General features: G+C 40.2%; 1 protein-coding gene and 1 pseudogene across 1 annotated transcript in view; one reads left to right on the forward strand and one right to left on the reverse strand.

The window, feature by feature from the left end:
• Nucleotides 1-1,376: 1,376 nt before the first annotated feature.
• The window catches only part of Pcdhac2 (protocadherin alpha subfamily C, 2), a 45,071-nt gene continuing 27,386 nt past the window's right edge, over nt 1,377-19,061 (reverse strand). The window contains exon 4 of the mRNA XM_090331374.1: nt 1,377-4,089. Coding sequence (XP_090187500.1) covers nt 3,779-4,089 — 311 coding nt within the window. The 3' untranslated portion in view covers nt 1,377-3,778. The remainder of the gene's footprint in view (nt 4,090-19,061) is intronic.
• Nucleotides 14,996-15,142, forward strand: LOC150063999 (thymosin beta-15A pseudogene; annotated as a pseudogene).

Consider the following 19,061-nt stretch of genomic DNA (forward strand, 5'->3'; position numbering starts at 1 on the left):
GTTAGGCAAGCACTCTACCACTAGGCCAAACTCCTGGGCCCTCAATAAAATATTTTTGTGGCAACTTGATATTGATTTATTTTGCCATTTCTCATTTACATTTAACTCAACAGGAAAGTATCCTGAGTTTAATAGACACATATATGATAATGAGGTAAAGGAAAGGATTATTGATAATAATGATTTATTGAGCATTGTGATGTCTCAGACATAATGCTAAAAACTTTTTTGAGATTATCTTGCTAAAATTTCCCCACAAATATAACACTTATCCTATCATTATTATCAGTTAGAAATAAGGAAATTGAGACTAAGAAACAGAAGTAGGGAATAATATAAGGCTCCCGAGTCTACTTTCTGACAGAGCTGTTATTCAGGTTTTTCATATCTTGAATCTTGGAGTACTTAATTAATGGTCTCTTTTCCTCTTTAAAAGTGACATAAACGGTTGGGCATTGGTGGTCTGAATGCTGGTGGCTCATGCTTGTAATCCTATTTACTCAGGAGGTTGAGAAGTCATCATAGGCATAAAATCTGTAAGATTCTTGTTTCCAATTAACCAGTAAATGCCAGAAGTGGAGCTGTGGCTTAAGTGGTAGAGATAGCGCCTTAAGCAAAAGAGCCAATCAAGAGAATGAGGCCCTTAGTTCAAAGCTGAGCATGCATACACAAACATACAAAAGTAAACTAAGCAAATTATATGGTCATTCTTTCTCAAGGCTTCTTAGTCTTCATAGTATGGATATCTGGCTCTAGAAATTATTTGTTTTCAGGGGGTGTTAACAGCTTTCCTGATCTCTACCCACCAAATGCCAATGGTAGCATCCCCCCCACCAGGTAATGAAAATGAAAAAAATGTCTTCTTACATTGACAAATGTACCCTGAGGACAGTATTGCTCCATGCTGAGAACCATTGCATAAAGCCTATCTTCATAAAAATTTAACTGAAAATTGAATCATGTTATACAACATGTACTTTGAACTGAACTTCTCCAGTAATGTGATTGGCATATACACTGTACTCAATAAAAGTTAATATCTTGGAGGCATTATTTTACTTTCCAATTGTACAAAAATACAAGAGCTAACAAAGTAATGAACAAGATGACTGTAAGGGCTCTGGTGATAAAAATTGGTTTGCAGGAATTCTTATTAAAGACTAGAACAGTGTACTCAGAAATGACTGCAAACTTAGCTGATAATTTTAGCAATAATGGAGACAATTTGATTTTTGATTCCTTTGGTGTTTTGCCTTAGTGATGAACATAAAAACCAGGGTGAGGCAGACAGTGACACAGTAAGTTTCATTTTTCAGAAATCTTCTTTTGTAGGAATAGCTAATTATAATCCATGTTCCATTTTCCTCTACTCTACTTAGAAACGACCACCATTGCTTTCATACCACCATTTTCCATTTATTAGCAATAACAGGAAATACCAATAGCACCAATTAAAAATGAATCAACATAACGTGTTTTATCCTTACAGCTGTAATAACTAGTAACTAACATGGACTGGAAAGCACTTCTGCAAATTTAAAAAGTGCTGAACAGATACATTATAATTATCATCATTAATAAATTAGCCCGATTCTCCTAGTTCAAAAGGCACGTAAGGTCAGTTACATGGGCTTCAGTGGGGCAAAAATGATTACAACCTACAATGTAGCAATGGTTCACATGTGTTTGCAACAAGTTTTACCCCATGCAATCCTGCAGAGCTGAAGTTACACACCCTTCAAAATATGGGAGAATGAAGCTAGAATTAGACAAGACACTTTTTTTTAAGATTTAATGCCTTTTTTATATAACAGACTCCTATCTCTTTTATAATAACTTTTAAAGAGATACTACAATTAAGCAAACTTCTAAAACTGTGCATAACAAAATTAAAATGCCTTATTTAAGACGACAGTCAATTTTATTATTTTCCATGAGCTGATATTCCAGATAGCATTAGAATTTCAAAGTTTCCTAAAACTTCCAAGAAATCAGATTAATAAAATTTGTGCTTTCACACTCTCAAGGAATATCTTCAATACTCATTCCAGAATTGTTACTAGGAAAAAAAAAAAAAAAGGTTCTATTCATCCTCTTGCCAGCAGGAGTCTTGGCAAGAGACAGCTCTTGGCTGACCACAAATAAAATTCCTGAATCACCATATCTTGATTTAAGAAAGAAATTTTACTGTGTCTTTCATACACAAAAGCTGATTAACAATGGTTTTAAAAAAAACACTACTCCACTTTTCCACAGGTGTACAAAATGAAATATAATGGGATTACATTCAACAATAAAGCTTAAAATTCACTCTAGGTAATAGTTGCATTAACATTCACATACACAAGCACAGAATAAGTATATTTCAGGAGTCTTATAATAGCATACAGCATACATATGGGAGATTGATTTCAGGTAACATCATAGGTGTTAGTAATATTAGCAATTCAGAGTGTTATAGAAAAGGAAAATCTGAACCAAAGAGAAGGTGTAGGCTAGCACACCAAGACAAGTCACAGAATTAAAGGACTGAAAAGTCTGCTCACTGTATGGATGAGAAAAACAGTATTTGTTTCTTCAATTTCTGGGTCTTGATATTATAGTTGAGAGAAGTTTGTGTATTCAAAGTGCACATCATTTTTCTTAGAAAAGAGAGAGAGAAAGATTCTTTTATTAGTAATTAATACATGCAAGAGGGAGCCCCAGAGTGACCTGAAAGAGTAAAGCTGTGATTGGCAGGTGGCCAGTATAATACAGATGTTCCAGGCAATTCTCTTAAAGCACTTCAGTAGCAGCAATGATCATTTCAATGGCTGTAGACTGAATTCTCTTTTGAGGGAAGTTCAGGGGAATTGTATTCATCATATTTCTCTTTAGAGATTTATAGTTATAGATTTTCTCTTTTTTTAAATAAATCTATCAAATGACAAACAGCATAAAGCGAGGTGTTGGGTTTTTTTGCTTTTGCTTTTGCATATGTACTGTCAGAAAAGGTTCTTGCCTTTTCATAAACATTGTGTGCAAAAGAATGTTTAATAAAGTGAGCATAGGACAGGTACAGGAAACATGTCAGATCTGCTTCAGTTGCCCCTGACTGACCTTCTATTAAACACTGAGCTGTTGGCTTCCATTATATAGTTTTCAGTACAATTATACCACAGCCAACAGACTTTAGGGACTCCTAAAGCCTCATCAGTGGGGATGGTTTTGTCGGAAATAGGATGTTCATCACCTCCTAAGTTGCAAGATTTAGAAAGTCTGGTTCCTTTGTTTCACTTTTCCCCTCCAGAAACTCTAGCTGTTTATTTCCCTTTGCTCTCCAGCCATTCTTGAGCATCTTAGTCTTAACCTGGCCCTTTGCAGACAATATCTGGCCTTCCAACATTTGTTGTGGCTACAGTATGGTGAATGGTCATAAGCAATCTGAAAACCTTTGAGCCTGCCTTGCAAGTGCCAAGGCCGGAACTCAGGGATGACTCCAGCTCTCACGGGCAGGGCTGGGGCACCTCTCTTTTGCGTTGGAGAAGAAAGGAAACTTGGGTTTGCTTTTTAGGTTCCAAAAACGAGCCAGAGTAGAGAGTTAACACCAGACTTAGGAAAGCTTTTAAGACAAAACCTGTTAAATGTGATCTAGGCAGACACTGGGAACTTTCTGCAGATTTCTGAGGTCTCTAAGAGGGCTCATGTGAGTAGAAGAAAGGAGCAGGGAATTGCTACATGGGAGAGATTTGCCATTATTACAAAAACTGGCTAAGTGGCTTATTTCCATTTGATGACCTCACTGGTCACTGTTGTCAGTCGTGCTGTTCCCTTTCTCTTTTTTCTCCTGGGTCTTGTTACCCTTCTTCTTTTTCTTCTTTTTCTTCGTCTCCTCCTTTTTGCCGAAGGTTATGAAGTCACTTTTGTCAATTTGGCTGTTAGAAGGCTCCTGCCGGATGGAGATGATTGCAGGAGATCCTGGGATAATGAATTTGTCTGGCAACTCACCGGGACCAGATTGTTTGGGGTTGCCTGGTCCATATTTAAAGGTCCAGCTGTTGCTGTTGACACCGGCACCCACTGGAGGGGACACCTCTCCTGCTTCTGGTTCTGGAAAAAAAAATCATAAATAAGTAGAAGAATCCATATAGAATATGAAAGAAGCTGCCCAGACAGCTGTGTCCCAAAGAAACCATGAAGTATACCAATGATTTAGAAGAGAAGTCAGAGCTGGAGAGAAAGAGTAATGGTTTGTTTGGGGAAAGTGATTCCATTGGCCATGACATTAAGACCCTCTGACTTCACAGCAGTATTTGTGTATCTGACACTAATTATCGAGTGGAGATGTAAAAAGTTCTGTCAAGATTTATGTTCTGTTGTAGTTTGGTATTGTCTGTCTGTTCTTTCCGTTCCTTAGTCTCCTCTAGTTTAGAGTCCTTAAACATTTTTTTTTTTTTTGGCCAGGGCTTGAGCACTTGTCCTTGGACTTTTCTCAAGGCTAGAGCTCTACCACTTGAGCCTCAGCACCACTTCCAGACTTCCAGCTTTTTTCTATGTATGTGGTACCAAGGAATCGAACCTGGGTCTGCATGTATACGAGGCAAGCACTCTACAACTAGGCCAAACTCCTGGTTCCAAACATTCATTTTTTTTGTTTGATTTTTCTTAGCTTTTTTTTTTTTTTTTGCCAGTCCAGGGGCTCAAACTCAGGGCCTGAGCACTGTCCGTGGGCTTTTTCCTCAAGGCTAGAGCTCTATCACTTGAGCCATTGCCCCACTTCCAGCTTTTCTATGTATGTGGTACGGAGGAATCGAACCTGGGTCTTCATGCATGCTAGGCAAGCACTCTATCACTAGGCGAAACTCCTGGCCGATTTTTCTTAGCTTTGTTCATATCAGCTTTCCTAACCTACTTCCAAAACCAATGATCACATTTTAATCCTCATCTTATTAATTTCCTTATAAGTATGAGTCACTTCCTCTCAAGGCACTTACTTACTCATGCATTATCATGCAGAAGAACCTCCATATTTTCTTAGTTGGAATGAACCTCTATTACAAAAGATAACAAGAGGAAACAAACAGAAGCTTACATTTCATATACATATAAGAGATACTGAGGGAATTACTAATTCCCAAAGAGGTGCCTTTGAATTCTAGCTTACAGCATTTGTAGCTAAGAACAGTAATTTTTTAGGATGTGACTGACAAAAGAAAAGGACTTTGAGTACTTTTGGTACTATACCCAGGCTGTTTCAAACTCTTGCCTATGGTTAAACATTGTTCTGCTTATTAGATACAGGTAAAGATATCTTTTCCTTAAAAATCTATATTCAGCTTTGCTGGGTGTGGTGGCTCACGTCTGTAATCCTAGCTACTAAGGAGGCTGAGATCTGAGAATCAAGGTTAAAGACAGCCTGTGCAATACAAAGCTGTGAGACTCTTAACACCAATTAATCACTGGAAAACTGGAACTGGGGCTATGGCTCAAGGGTAGGGCGGTAGCCTTCAGCTCAAAAGCTTAGGGATGGCACCCAAGCCCAGAGCTCAAGCTCCATGACCCCATCCCCCCCACCAAATCTATATTCAGCTTTTAGGCAAACAGAAGGGCAGAGAGGTTCCTTGTACTTGCCTCTTCTTAATACCTTGAACTTGACCTTCCTATATTTTGTAGAGGCACTTCTGGTTCCCCACAGTCCAAATAATTTCCTGCCCTTCTTTCTGGTTATTAGCTCTATCAACATCCTTAAGCTGGATCCTCCTAAACTATGTGTTGAGCTTTGTTAAATTTGGTCATGACTCTCCTTGGTTTTCTCTATATTCTCTTCTTTGTGAATTTTACCCAGATTCCTGGGTATAAATATCTACAATTTCTATTTTTAGGAGTTGAGGCAGGAAGATCTTGAGCTCAATGCCAACCTGGACTACAATGAGATTCTGCCTCAAAAATAAAAATTCAGAAGCTGGGCACCCATGGCTCATGTCTACAAGCCTAACTATTCAAGAGGCTAAGACAGGAGGATCACAGCTCAAAGCCAATCCATGTAAGAAAGCCCTCCAATGAACAAAAAGCCAGAAGTAAAGCTGTGGATTTATGGTAGAACACTAATCTTAAGCAAAAACACTCAGGGACAGCACCAGTGCCCTCAATTCAAAGCAAAGGGCTGGAAAAATATATTAAAAATATGCTAACAAGAACAGATTTGTATTTAAATTCCATATCTCTCTGTGTTCCAGTCTCATGGATCTAACTGGTATCTCTACTTAGAAATTTTAGGGAAATCACAAAATGGGGGACTATGAGATCTAGTTTTGATTTTCTCTCACCTTTCTTTTCTAAAACTTTCTAGTCTCAGTAGATATTATCCCACTTAGTTCACTGCTTTAGCCAGGAAGGCCAGAGCTATATTTTCCTTTTTCCTTCTCCACTCTCCATTTGTAACATTACCAAAAACTGTCAAGAAAATCATTATCTCTTATATAAATTGCAGCAATAGCTTCCTCCTTGCACAATCTGTTCCTGCTTTTGCTTTTCTCTAATCTTCTACCCAGTATTCTTCTTTAAAGTCATTCTCCCTTTTAAAAAATGTAAGTATGGTGCACATATAGTAACATCCTTTAAAAATAACATCAGATTAGATCATCTTTCTGTTTAAAATGATTCAAAGAATTTCTACTGCCTTAAAAAAAACCCTCAAACTCTTTATTAAACTATTTACATTCTCTCAAAAAATCTGGTTTTTATTCCCCAAATCTACAAATCTTCCTCTTACCACTATACTCCAGCCACAAAGGCTTTCTTCAGTTCCTCAAAGATTGCTTGGAGTTGATTTCCCTCAAGATATATGTGTGTGTGTGTGTGTGTGTGTGTGTGTGTGTGTGTGTGTTCTCACTGCCACACTTTTGGAAACCTGTATTACACCTTAAATCTATCAATAAATGATAGTTTTCTAATTGTAAAAAACAAAAGATATCTGTGTGTACATACATACATACATATATATATATATACATAATATATGACTATATATTGCTTTTGTCTCAAATGTGCTCCATTCTTAGAATGACTCCTTAGTCTTCAATCTTCAAGTCTGTGTTTAAATGTAATCTTCTCAGGGGGACATTCTGTGACTATAGTAGCCAAGCAAGTAGCCCCTTCCCCTAGTAGTCTCTAACCCTCCAATGTCTACCAACTATCTACCAAGGCAAGATATGGTTCCATTTATTCACTATTGTGTGACCACACCTAGCACAATTGCTGTCCTACTGGTTACATAAATATTTGCTGGGTGGATGAATAAAGATACTGCTGTGAGAAGCAGAAATGGTACTTCTTCAGCAGTTCCAACAACTCTCTACTGACAATACTTTTAGAGTCCTTAAAGTCAGTGAGGTAATGTATGTAAAGTGCTAAACCTGATCTTAGCACAAAGGAAGAGCTCCATAAATGGCATCACATATGGCTAACTATATATGGCACACCTCTTGGGACTAACAGGGCCAGATACTGTAAATTTACTATAAACACAAGGGGAAGAAATACATTTCTTCTCCCCACCAAATTCCTTTCCTTATACCATATCTGCCTTGGCAGAGACTAAGTAATTGCTTTCAGTTGTCTAGGATAACCAAATCTTTAATTAAATTCAGCCAAAATCTGCCTGTGTTAACCTTTCAAACAAAGGCCCTGTTTTTGAGAGACTGAGATGAAAGCAACAAATTAAAAAAAAAAAATAGAGCCTCTAATGTGGGACCTAGAATTGGATTTCAGAACTACCCACTAAGTCTTTAGTTGCCTTTACAAGAGCCTAGAATGAAAAATTTTTTTTTCCAATCACAGCCCTGAGGCTTCATGTAGAGATGCAGCCCGGAGATCCATTCATTTTGTGATGTTAGAGAACATTAGTAGCTAAGTCTATTGGCACAGTGATCTCTTCATATCAGGACTAAAAAGAGCGAGCTAATCAGCTTCTTTATGCTAAGCTTCCAGAGCCTCTGCCAGGAGTCTTAGGTCTGACTGAAGGCCAAAATTCCAAGAAGCAATCAGAGGTCTATTCAGGTGCATCATCCATATGTTTAGCTTTTACAAAGCAGAACAAAAGGTGGGTTCTCAAATCCCTCTTCCCAGAAGTACCCAGATGACTAACCTCTGGTTGTTGTGGAAGCAAAACAACTTTAATGGCTGAGCAGTACCTGCCCGGTGACTTACTCAGGTGAGAAACAGCACCTACTGACCTACTCAACCAGAGTTCTTTTGGGCTAAAAGCTCTGAAGACTCTGGACTAGGTTGGCCAATAAAATTCTGTGACTTTGTAGCAAATTCAAAAAGGACATAGTTCCTTTTGAAAAAGATAAAAAGCAAAGGGGAACTAATCCTTTTCTAAACTCCAGCCAGAGGCCATTCTCAACAACAACTGTTCAGCTGAGGAAATGTCTGCTCTTTCAATGCTTCCTCTTTTCTCCCATAGATCTCCTGCAGGTCAGGCCCTCAGCTAACCAAAGACCTAGCCCACCCTTAAACAAGAGTGAATGAGATGCAATTAAGGCCTAAATGAATGACTCTATTAGAGCCTGGATGAAGATTGCAAAAAGAGGTGGAAGTTTCTATGTTTGGACAGAGCTCTGTGCAGAATTCAGATTACATTCCAACAGGATTTAAAAGTTTTAAAAGAATATAATTTTAATTATAAAACATGATTATTTTTACAGGGGTAAATATTTGTTATTTTTTTTTTTTTACAGTGAATAAGGGTATCTGTGAAGATCAGAACAACATGGACCAGGAGTTTGGCCTAGTGGTTAAAGTGCTTGCCTAGCATGCATGAAGACCCAGCTTCGATTCCTCGGTACCACATACATAGAAAAAAAGCCAGAAGTGGTGCTGAGGCTCAAGTGGTAGAACTCTAGCCTTGAGAAAGGCCAAGGACAGTGTTCAGGCCCTAAGTTCAAGCCCAGGACTGGTAAAAAAAAAAGGGGGGAGCGGGGGGATCATAACAACACATTAAAGAGAACTACAGGAGTCAGGAGTGTAGCCTAGAGGTGTAGTGCTTGCCTAACATGCATAAAGTCCTGGGTTTGATTCCTTGGTACCAAATACACAGAAAAGGCTGGAAGTGGTGCTGTGGTTCAAGTGGTAGAACACTAGCCTTGAGAAAACTCAAGGACAGTGCCCAGCCTTGAGTTCCAAGCCCCAGGACTGACAAAAAACAAAAAAGGGAGGAAGGGAGGGAGAGAAAGAAAGAAGACTACAAGGCCATGCATTCTATTTTCTGCACTTGAAAGATCTTGACATGTACCACTTGTATATTAAAATATTTTTTAAAATAGAAAAGCATATATATCTTCATTTTGTACTTTAAAAACTGCCTCCTGTTGATAACTGTCAACTTCATGTGATCCTACAATCCATCTGCGCACTGCCCTTGGGTCTTTTTGGCAAAATTCTCTACTTTCTTCTTTCAGGCCTGGCTGCCTCAGTTATGAAGTTGAGCCTTAGGGACTGTTAAGGGGAGCAGGGACTGGCGCTGTCCTGAATGTCTATCAGTTCCCCCGCCCCATTGTGGAAGGTCAACAATGGTAAAGCAGCCCAGCCGCCTTTGCCCTTCTAGGGAGGGGCAACCTATCCTCACCCCCCATGAGGAGGGATATCCACTTGGGTGGGTGGGGGCTGCTTTGTGTGGAGACCTGCCCAATTTGCATGCCAACTCCAACTAAGGGGATAGGTAAATTCAAACACTGGGCTGTAACCCTATTGGCCACCTGCGTGTGGCTGCTGTGGTCCCTCTGTGTATGTAACTATCCCATTGGCCACCTGTGTGGCCAGGTTCGGCTGCATGCGTTTTGCCCTTAAAATCTCAGTGTGAGAGCTGCTCGGGGCCACAGAGTCTGCACTGTGTCCCTGGCCGGTCAGTTCACCATCTACTTCCCCGATAAATTCACTTTTTTATATGAGGCTGTCTCAGTGTGGTGGATTCAGGTGGGACGTGGAATCCCCACCTGGGGGGATGTGGAATCCCCTCCTCCTGACCCCATAACAGGGACAAAGAGTGGTTGAGAAATCAAATGCCAGAAAAGGTGAAGATTTTGAAGCAAATGTCACACATGTAAAACTCAACCTGGAACCACCCACATTCCAAACTGCTCTGGACAATTAGGAAGGCTAGGAAGGCATTTTCTCATTTCCATGGCTTTCCTCTTTTTGAAGTCTTCACAAGAATGATATGAAGTAGGTATGACGGACGTCCATGTCTGTTTTACAATGGAGATTAAAGGTGAAACCTAAATCTCAAACCTAAGCTGACTCCAGCAATGAGACTCATTATGTAGGCTGTATGTCATTCCTCTGAAACCCCTAAACCGTAAGTATAACAATTGTTAGAGTTGTTAACTGTTTTGTTACCTGTCTGGTTGACAGTTGCAGGGCAAGGCCTCTAGGCTAGAATCAATTGAAAGAAGTGGAGGAAGTGGAGGTGGGGGAAGGGGATGGAAGCCACAGTGACAAGTCAGGAAAATCACAGCTCAGTTTCCAGGTCTCAGCCCCGCCCCTTCGCTCCCCATTCATCCTTTTGTTACCATCTCTGGGATTTCAGCGCTGAGGTTAATAAAGAGCTTCCAGAAAACCCATCATTTTGATTAAAGCCGGGGCCTATCTTGCCAGACAGCACTCCGGAGCCTGCCTACCGCCCATTCTGCTAAGTCAGAGCAGCCAGCAAAAGCTATTAAATGATTACAGACGCTTCCGGCCCAGCCAGCCAGCTCCCCAGGACTGCTCCTTCTCGGGTGTGGGCTGTGGCTTCTGGTTGCCCCGGGAAGCATCAAAGAAAGACTCTGCAGATGCTGGGGATGAGAGAGAACTTCCAGGGACTTTCTGTGTAGGGACACGCCTCCTCCTCCTCTTTCTAGTCACCTAGGCCCCCCAATTGCATTCTTTCAAGCAGCTGATTTCCTTTGTGCCCCTCTGGCTTTCAACGACCATTTCATCTTTTTCTGTCTTTCAGAATTCAGCAGATTATGGAATTATACATGCTTAGTAAAAGCAAAAAAAAAAAAATGCCATCAAGCCGTTGAAAAACCCAAGGTCGTAAAATTTCATCAGCTTAGTCTCCACCCCCTTTCTCACCATGGGGGGGAAGGGGGAGGGGGGGAGGGCGGTTTGCAGAGTGACTGGCCAGCACCGCCCACCAACCCTTTAAGGACTAGGCAAGGCTTAGCTAAGGAATCCCACCACACCAAGCAGTATGAAACCCAGATTTTGTCCAGGAGAAAAAGCTAAAAAGCCTAGGCTAGAAATAAAGGAAGGTAAACATAAACTCTGTACCCTGAGGATTTAAGCTCTGTAGCTAGGTTTTGTGATGTTCAGCAAATTATTTACTATCTCTGACCCTCAATTCCCATCTGCAAAGCAGTAATAGTATTCATGCTTACAGAGCACATGGCAGGGTGATTGGCACAAAGTAAAACCCGCATTGAATTTAACTTGCTAGTAATATTGAGAGCAGAAGATTCATTTGTTTAAAGGCTACTAATTGCTTATCATGAATCAAGCAATTTATTGAGTATTTTGTCTATGTGTAGTGAAATAACTAGTTTATTATAACTAATCAAAATCATATATGTAAAGGACTACTAGTTTGTAGGTAATAAACCTAAGGACTGAAATCATAGCAGGATGATTTGCCTGCATCACACAGGTATTTAGTAATGAAGCTGAAAATGTATTTGCTCACTTATTCCCTGGTTCCATAACCCAACTGTTATTGTGTTTCCTTCACTTACTGTGGAACTTTAGGGCTGAGTGGGAAGAGAGAGTTGCACTGGAATCACAGATAGCATTTGGGTCCCCGGAGTGGCTGGAAAAGGGGTGGGTGTATGGCATTGGAAGCCAGGCTTAACCAGCAGAAAGCTGATTGGCTTCCAGTTCCCCAGGTGGCTGGAGCTGCTCGTTCCTGAGGGTATCTTTCTTTGGGGAGGATGAGTTATCTGGAGAAGAGCTTACCACCGTTTGCTGCCTCAGGCCACAGCTGGGCTCATTTTCAGTAATCTTGAAGCGGAAGAGAGAAATACACTTGGCATATTTTTAAAGCCACCGCCTCTTGCTTTGTGCCCAAAATAACTCTGCCATTTCTAGGTTAAGAGTAAAAAGACATCATGTGCTGCAAACCCAGATTCAAACATTGGAATGGCTGGTTTCAAAACTCTACATCTTCAGTGGTTAACTTAAAAAAAAAAATCACATTTCTTCTTTCCATGACCTCCCACAACCCAGCAGGGCTCAGGCTGCATGGTTTTTCCTCTACCTTATTTTCTGGTTGCTAAAGTCCTCCAGGTCTAGGGAGGGCGATTTCCCTTTATAGCCTCTTCTCAAATCCTCCCTCTACAGCTGGCTATTCTATTCTGCTGGAAGGGAATGCTTAGAGAATATAGGTTCAGTCTCACACAGCCTTGAGCAAGAATTGTAGCTTTACCACTTGGCCCTCTCATCACACATTTTTTTCATACATAAAACCAAGGTACAATATTCATTTAATGGTATTGTGAGCATTACTGAGAGGCAAGGCTCATAAATAACAATGAAGTGTGGCATGCAGAAACTCTGAAAGAAAGGATAGGTGTTGTTAGTATGGAGTGCTCCAACTAGGAATCCAATCCAATTCCCCTCTTAACAATCTATTCCAGGAGGGAGTATTTCCAGGAACTCTTTTTTTTTTTTTTTTTTTTTTTTCTTTTTGCCAGTCCTGGGCTTGAGCTCAGGGCCTGAGCACTGTCCTTGTCAGTACCACTTCCGGCTTTTTTTCTATGTATGTGGTACCAAGGAATCGAACCCGGGTCTTCATGCATGCTAGGCAAACACTCTACCACTAGGCCAAACTCCAGGAACTCTTTTTATTATGGAGACTCTCCTCCTATCAAGCTCTGCCCCTTCTAGAAGACAATGAGGGCTTCCAAACAAAGTTTTCTGGCTTAGAAGTGGTTGGAAAGGAAGGATCTCTTCTCCAGGGCCCTCTGAAAGAGGTGGCTAGGACAAGGTAGAAAGCACACTAGACTACATACCAAGGACCCTGGGTTTAAAGAACAGCTCCACAGCTCTTCTTTCTATGTTTTATATTCTTTGGTTAGCCTTGATAATTTCCTCATCTGTAAAATGGATATAAAAGTTGCCACCTAGAATCATTGTTACTCATGCAACTCAATTGATTTATTATGGATAATGAGTTAGCTATTATACTAAGAATTAGGAATAGAGATATGAATACTATTGGGATAGGTACTTTATTCTTTTACAAAGGTAGTGGGAGAAAAAGACAAGTAAGTGAATAAATACAATAGTAGTTTTAAGGTTTAGACAAGTAGAGTAACTGGTATGAAGAGGGCACTGAACTTCCTAGACACACAGACTCAAGTCAAACCCCCTAAATTTTGATCCTCCTCCTTTATTTAACCTTATTAAACCCCAGGCATCTCAATTTTTATTTAGTAAAATGAATATGCAACAATAGATTTATCTCTGGGGGTAGATACACAGATTAAAGGATCTTATACTTGGAAAGTAGTTAAACTTGGCAAGTGATTTAGATATTGAACACATTTTAGCTTTCATTGTTATTATTAACAACAGGGGACTAAGTCTCTTTAATAATGGCATTAGTGAGTCAAGTGACATATAATACTATTTGGAAGGGCAGAGATCAATGAAAATATAGCAAGTTCAATACAACTGCAGATAAGAGAATGCCAATTTTATGACTTTCATATCCTTTGGCCCTACAATCCCATAATAAATAGTAGGATGCATAATATACCTGTATAAAATATTTATCTGGCAGGGCACAGTGGTTCATGCCTGTAATCCTAGCTACTCAGGAGGCTGAGATCTGAGGATCTCAGTTCAAAGCCAGCCGAGGCACTAAAGTCCCTAAGACTCTTTTTTTTTTTTTAAAGTCCCTAAGACTCTTATCTCCAATTAACCACTAGAAAATCAGGAGTGGTGCTATTGCTCAAGGAGTAGGGTGGTAGCCTTAAGCTGAAGAGCTCATGGACAAGGCCCAGGCCCAGAGTTCAAATCCCATAACCAAAAAAAAAAAAAATGTATCTGCACTGTTGAAAAACAAAAATACCTCTATGAAACTGAATATATAAGTTAGAATACAGGCCTACAGTTTAGGTATATCTATATATACTGACTTAGGAAGGTGTCTGTACACAACCAAACTACATGCATAGTATTATTCTATTTTGCTTGTGAAAAGCTACATATTTTCAAAAACATGTATACCTTACATAACTGAAACTTAATTTGAAAATTTTTGGAACAGCAAACTGTAAATATAGACTTTGGGTGATAAAATAATTTGCTAATATATTTATGTGTGTGTGGGGTGTGTGTGGGGGGGGTGTGTATGTGTGTGTGTATGTGCACATGTGTGAACGCCAATCCAAGGGCTTGAACTTAGGCTTAGGCACTGTCCCTGATCTTTTTTGTGCTCAAGGCTAGTACACAGCTCTACTTGCATTCTGGTGGCTAACTGGAGACAAGAGCCAGCCAGAGATGGCTTTGAACCATGATCCTCAGATCACAAGCTATAGAGTAGCTAGGCTTAAAGACATACCACTCTGGCACAGGATGTGAGTACCAGGAATTTTTTTGTTGTTGTTCATTTGTTTTGTTTTGGGGTAGGTCGTAGAGATTAGACTCAGTGCATGGGCACGCTCCCTGAGCTTTTTTGTTCACTAACTAATGCTCTACAACTTTGAGCCACGGTGCCACTTCTGGGTTTTGGGTGGTTAATTGGAGATAAGAGTCTCCCAGGGACTTTTCTGCCTGACTGGCTTTAAACCACAGTTCTCAGCCTCCTGAGTAGCTAAGATTACAGGTATGAGCCACTGGAACCCACCTCTAGGCATATTTTATCATTTATAAAAAGAAAACAGAGAGCTACCCAACCTGCCCAGTGCCAGCGAGCTTCCCTTCCCGCCAAGGTCCTAGCAGGAGTCACCAGGCCTCCAGCCTCTTACTGAAGATGAGTGATAAATTAGACAGGTCCAAAGTGGAGAAGTTTGGCCCATCAAAATTGAAGAAAACTAATACTGAGAGGAAAAAAACAAAACCAAACACTCTTCCCTCAAAGGAAACTATCCAGCAGGAGGAGTGTATCCAAACATCCTAACATGGGGGTATCCTCTCAAGAACAAGCATCGACACCACCTGGAGGCTTGGTTTTTTTGTTTTGTTTTGTTTGTTGTTGCTGTTGTTGTTGTTTTGTTTTTGTTTTTTGTTTTTTTTTTGCCAGTCCTAGGGCTTGAACTCAGGGCCTGAGCACTGTCCTTGGGTTTTCTCAAGGCCAGAGCTCTACCACTTGAACCACAGCATCACCTCCTGCTTTTTCTTTATATGTGGTACCGAGGAATCGAATCCAGGTCTTCATGTTTTCTGGGCAAGCACTCTACCACTAGGCCAAACTCCTGGCTTGAGGCTTGTTTTTTGTTTTTTTTTTTAAAACCTATGTGTAGCAATGTGAGGCACCTGCCGATGGTTTCCCCACCATGTTCCCCTAAGAGGACAGCAGCAGCCAGGTTTCCTTAAGTTAGTTTTTAAAGGGAAATTCCAGACTGCAGATGCACATCCCAGTAATCTCACTCTTGATGGCCCTGTGTGTAACAGAGCAAGCCAGTTTTAACCTAGCAAGTGCCTTCAGTGCTTCATGATCAATAAAAAGTTGGATGCTTTTGCAAAAAAGAAAGAAAAAAAAAACAGATCTATCACTCTGGCACAGGATATTGGTTGATAGTGCAGAAGGTTTTACAGGGAACTCTGTGCTTTCTGTTCCATTTTTCTGCCAAGTAAAAGCTGCTTTTTAAAAAATAAGGTTTTAAATAAAAAATTATTTGGATGACACAAAATTGTTAACAGTGGTTGCTTTACAGAAGCAGGAGCCATTGAGAGAAATGACCATTTTAATAAAAATCCTATACTGTTAATATATGCAGCTATAATGAAATTATATTTAAAATATGCTAACTTAAAGCTTTTATGAAAGTTCTGGGAGATATATACTATAACAGCAGCTGTGTCTAGAGTGCAGAACAGGTAGTAAGTTTGTTCTGCACAGATTTAAATTTCCATAATTTTTGTTGTTTTTATAACTAAATAAGTAAAAAGAGAAAGAGAGAGAAGTTAAAAGAAACACTAGATAGAATTTGCAGGACCTAAATAAAGCACATGAAAATGGGCAAGGGGACTTTGTTAAGAAATTAAGAACCCTAAGACAGTGATAGCATGCTATGAAGCCAAGCAAAACCTTTCTAGAGCATGGGTCCCCTGTAGCCAGACTGGCCTGAATCTATCCCACTGCTGGCTTCTTTGTTCTGTTCACGTGACTTCCCCAAAGGTTTCACACAGACTGCTCTACCTGGGACTGTGTGAGGTATTATCATTTTTGCCTAACCATAAAGTAGCTTTCAAGCTGAGGCTTCTAATTCCTCTACCCTTCTCCCTCACATTACAATCTGTGATTCTTAAAAATTGGCAGCAATCCCAGGCTCTGTGTTGCTGTGTCACTTCTCAGCCTTGAGGAACCATTTCTAGACAAGTAGTGATATCACTGCAATGAGCATATAAAATGGAGTCACTGAATACCGCTGCAGAAAGTGTGAGATAACGAAGAACCCCTCCTGCTGCATCACTACCACCTACTCTGCACACTTCCACCCCATCAACTGAATCTAGCAAAAACATTAGGAGGTTCCATCCACTTTGTAGTAGACATTTTGCTAAGCATTAGGACATTGAGGGAACATTTTGGGGTCTTTCCTACCAGCTAAAGACTAACAGAAGTATTTTGCATATATTATTTTATTTAATCATACTATAATTTACAACCTTTCCCTCTCCATTTCCCTCTCCCTCCCTCCCTCCCTCCCTCCCTCCCTCCCTCCCTCCCTCCCTCCCTCTCTCTCTCTCTCTCTCTCTCTCTCTCTCTCTCTCTCTCTCTCTCTCTCTCTCCTCTCTCTCTCTCTCTCTCTCTCTGCCACATTCATGAATCAGAGATCCAGGCTGCACAACCTTTAGGTAGTATAACAGGGATTTCAGGCACTGTGTCACTGTGTATTACTGATTCCCTTAAGAAAAAAATTAAGGCCCAATTTCATAAATCTGATTTTCTCAGGCTTGCTTACACCAAGTCTAACAGAATTTCCTAAGAACAATTTTAGGCTAGTCTTTTATGTCGACAAAAAAGTGCTATATTGGGGCCGGGAGTTTGGCCTAGTGGTAGAGTGCTTGCCTAGCATGCACTAAGACCCATGTTGGATTCCTTGGTACCACATATACATAGAAAAAACCAGAAATGGTGCTGTGGCTCAAGTGGTAAAGCTCTAGCCTTGAGAAAGCCCAAGGACAGTGCTCAAGCCCTGAGTTAAAGGCCCAGGACTGGCCAAAAAAAAAGAAAAGTGCTATATATACCTCCACTCTGAATACCCAGTCTAGACACTTAAACCGTTCCATACTCTGCTTTGGGAGAAGGAAAAAAAAAGCTCTTCGATCATTAGTTCATCTTCACATCTCATAGGTTGCTTTTCAAAGACTTGGTAATGCTTAGTGAGCTTAAACAAATCTTGTTTCCTAAAACAAACAAAACTCTTACTGTCTCTCCATTGCCAGAAAGTGAAACTACACATTTTTGTTGTTTTTATTTTATTTTATTTATTTATTGCCAGTCCTGGGGCTTGAATTCAGGGCCTGAGCACTGTCCTTCGACTTTCTCAAGGCTAGAGCTCTACTACTTGAGCCTCAGCACCACTTCTATGTATGTGGCACTGAGGAATCAAACCCAGGTCTTCGTGCATGCCAGGCAGGCACTCTACCACTAGGCCAAACTCCTGGCCTCAATGTTCTTGTTTTCACTTTTAATGAAGATATTTAAGACCCTACAAAATCTGATTCCAGTCTACCTTTCTGATCTCATTTCCTACCAGCTCTCTATCCCACTCCACCAATGAAATGTACTCCTTCTATTTGTCCAGATAATGCATGTGATGTTTTTTGCATCTATTGTGGTATGTTTTCCTTTTGTTTTGTTTCATTTTTAACCTAGAATTCTATTTCTCTCCTACCTCACCACCTTTCATTCTGCAATATCTAGGACTAAATGCCAGATAATCTCTGTATTCCCTAAATTCTCATTTCCTCTTTCTGGGCTCCTGCTTTTATGCACGGTGGATGAGAATGGGTTTGGGTCCTGTAGAAACTATTTGGGAAACCCTGTCAGGAAAGGCCGGCCATCTTGCCTTACTTGCATAGAGTTTGTACTGACTATATTAACAGGACCTGGAGGTTTGTCCCAGATTTCTTCCCCCGGCGTTTTTCCTGCTTCTGCATGAAACAACTGTAGTACTCATCACAGAACGTATTTCCATCTTATCCTTTTATATTCCTGTATCTCCCATTAGGTTATGTAGATGTGACTGTTACATTTAATATTTTACTCATGCTACCTAGAAACAGGGTGATTCTGGCCTGATTGATATATAGAAAATCTACATTGAAGTCAAGCCAAGGAAAGCACCCCTAAACAGAATACTCTATTTGGTTAGCCAGAAATGAGGCATGAATCAAAGGTCTCATGCTCGCTGGGCTTTCTTGTTAACAGATAGTGAGTGGTCTATTACTTGAGCCATTTCTCCAGCCTGTTTTTTTGGCTGGTTAATTGGAGTTAAGAGTCTCAAAGACTTTTCTGCTCAAGCTGGCTTCAAACCAGTTATCCTACATAGCTAGGATTGCAGGCATGAACCACTGGCTATATTTTTATATTTTAGATCTTTTATCTCTGCATGTATATAAGGGACAGATAGACAGAAGAGTGAGTGGATAGAATGAGAATCTTAAGTGAGAAAGCTGCTGCTGATGGTTAATAGTAGAGTGTTAGAGACCTTCTGGGAAGGTGGTTTGTGAGAAATCTTCCTGATGCCCTTCAAATCACTGTCATTTAACGGCTATTATTCTGGAGGTAAGGTTGAAACCCTAAATGAGAAAGACCACAAGACAAATCTGTATCTCTAAATCCTTAGATACACCAAAAGATAATTCTC

The sequence above is a fragment of the Megascapheus bottae genome, chromosome 4 (assembly GCF_031878675.1).
Source record: "Megascapheus bottae isolate mThoBot1 chromosome 4, mThoBot2.hap1, whole genome shotgun sequence".
Lineage (NCBI taxonomy): Eukaryota > Metazoa > Chordata > Mammalia > Rodentia > Geomyidae > Megascapheus > Megascapheus bottae.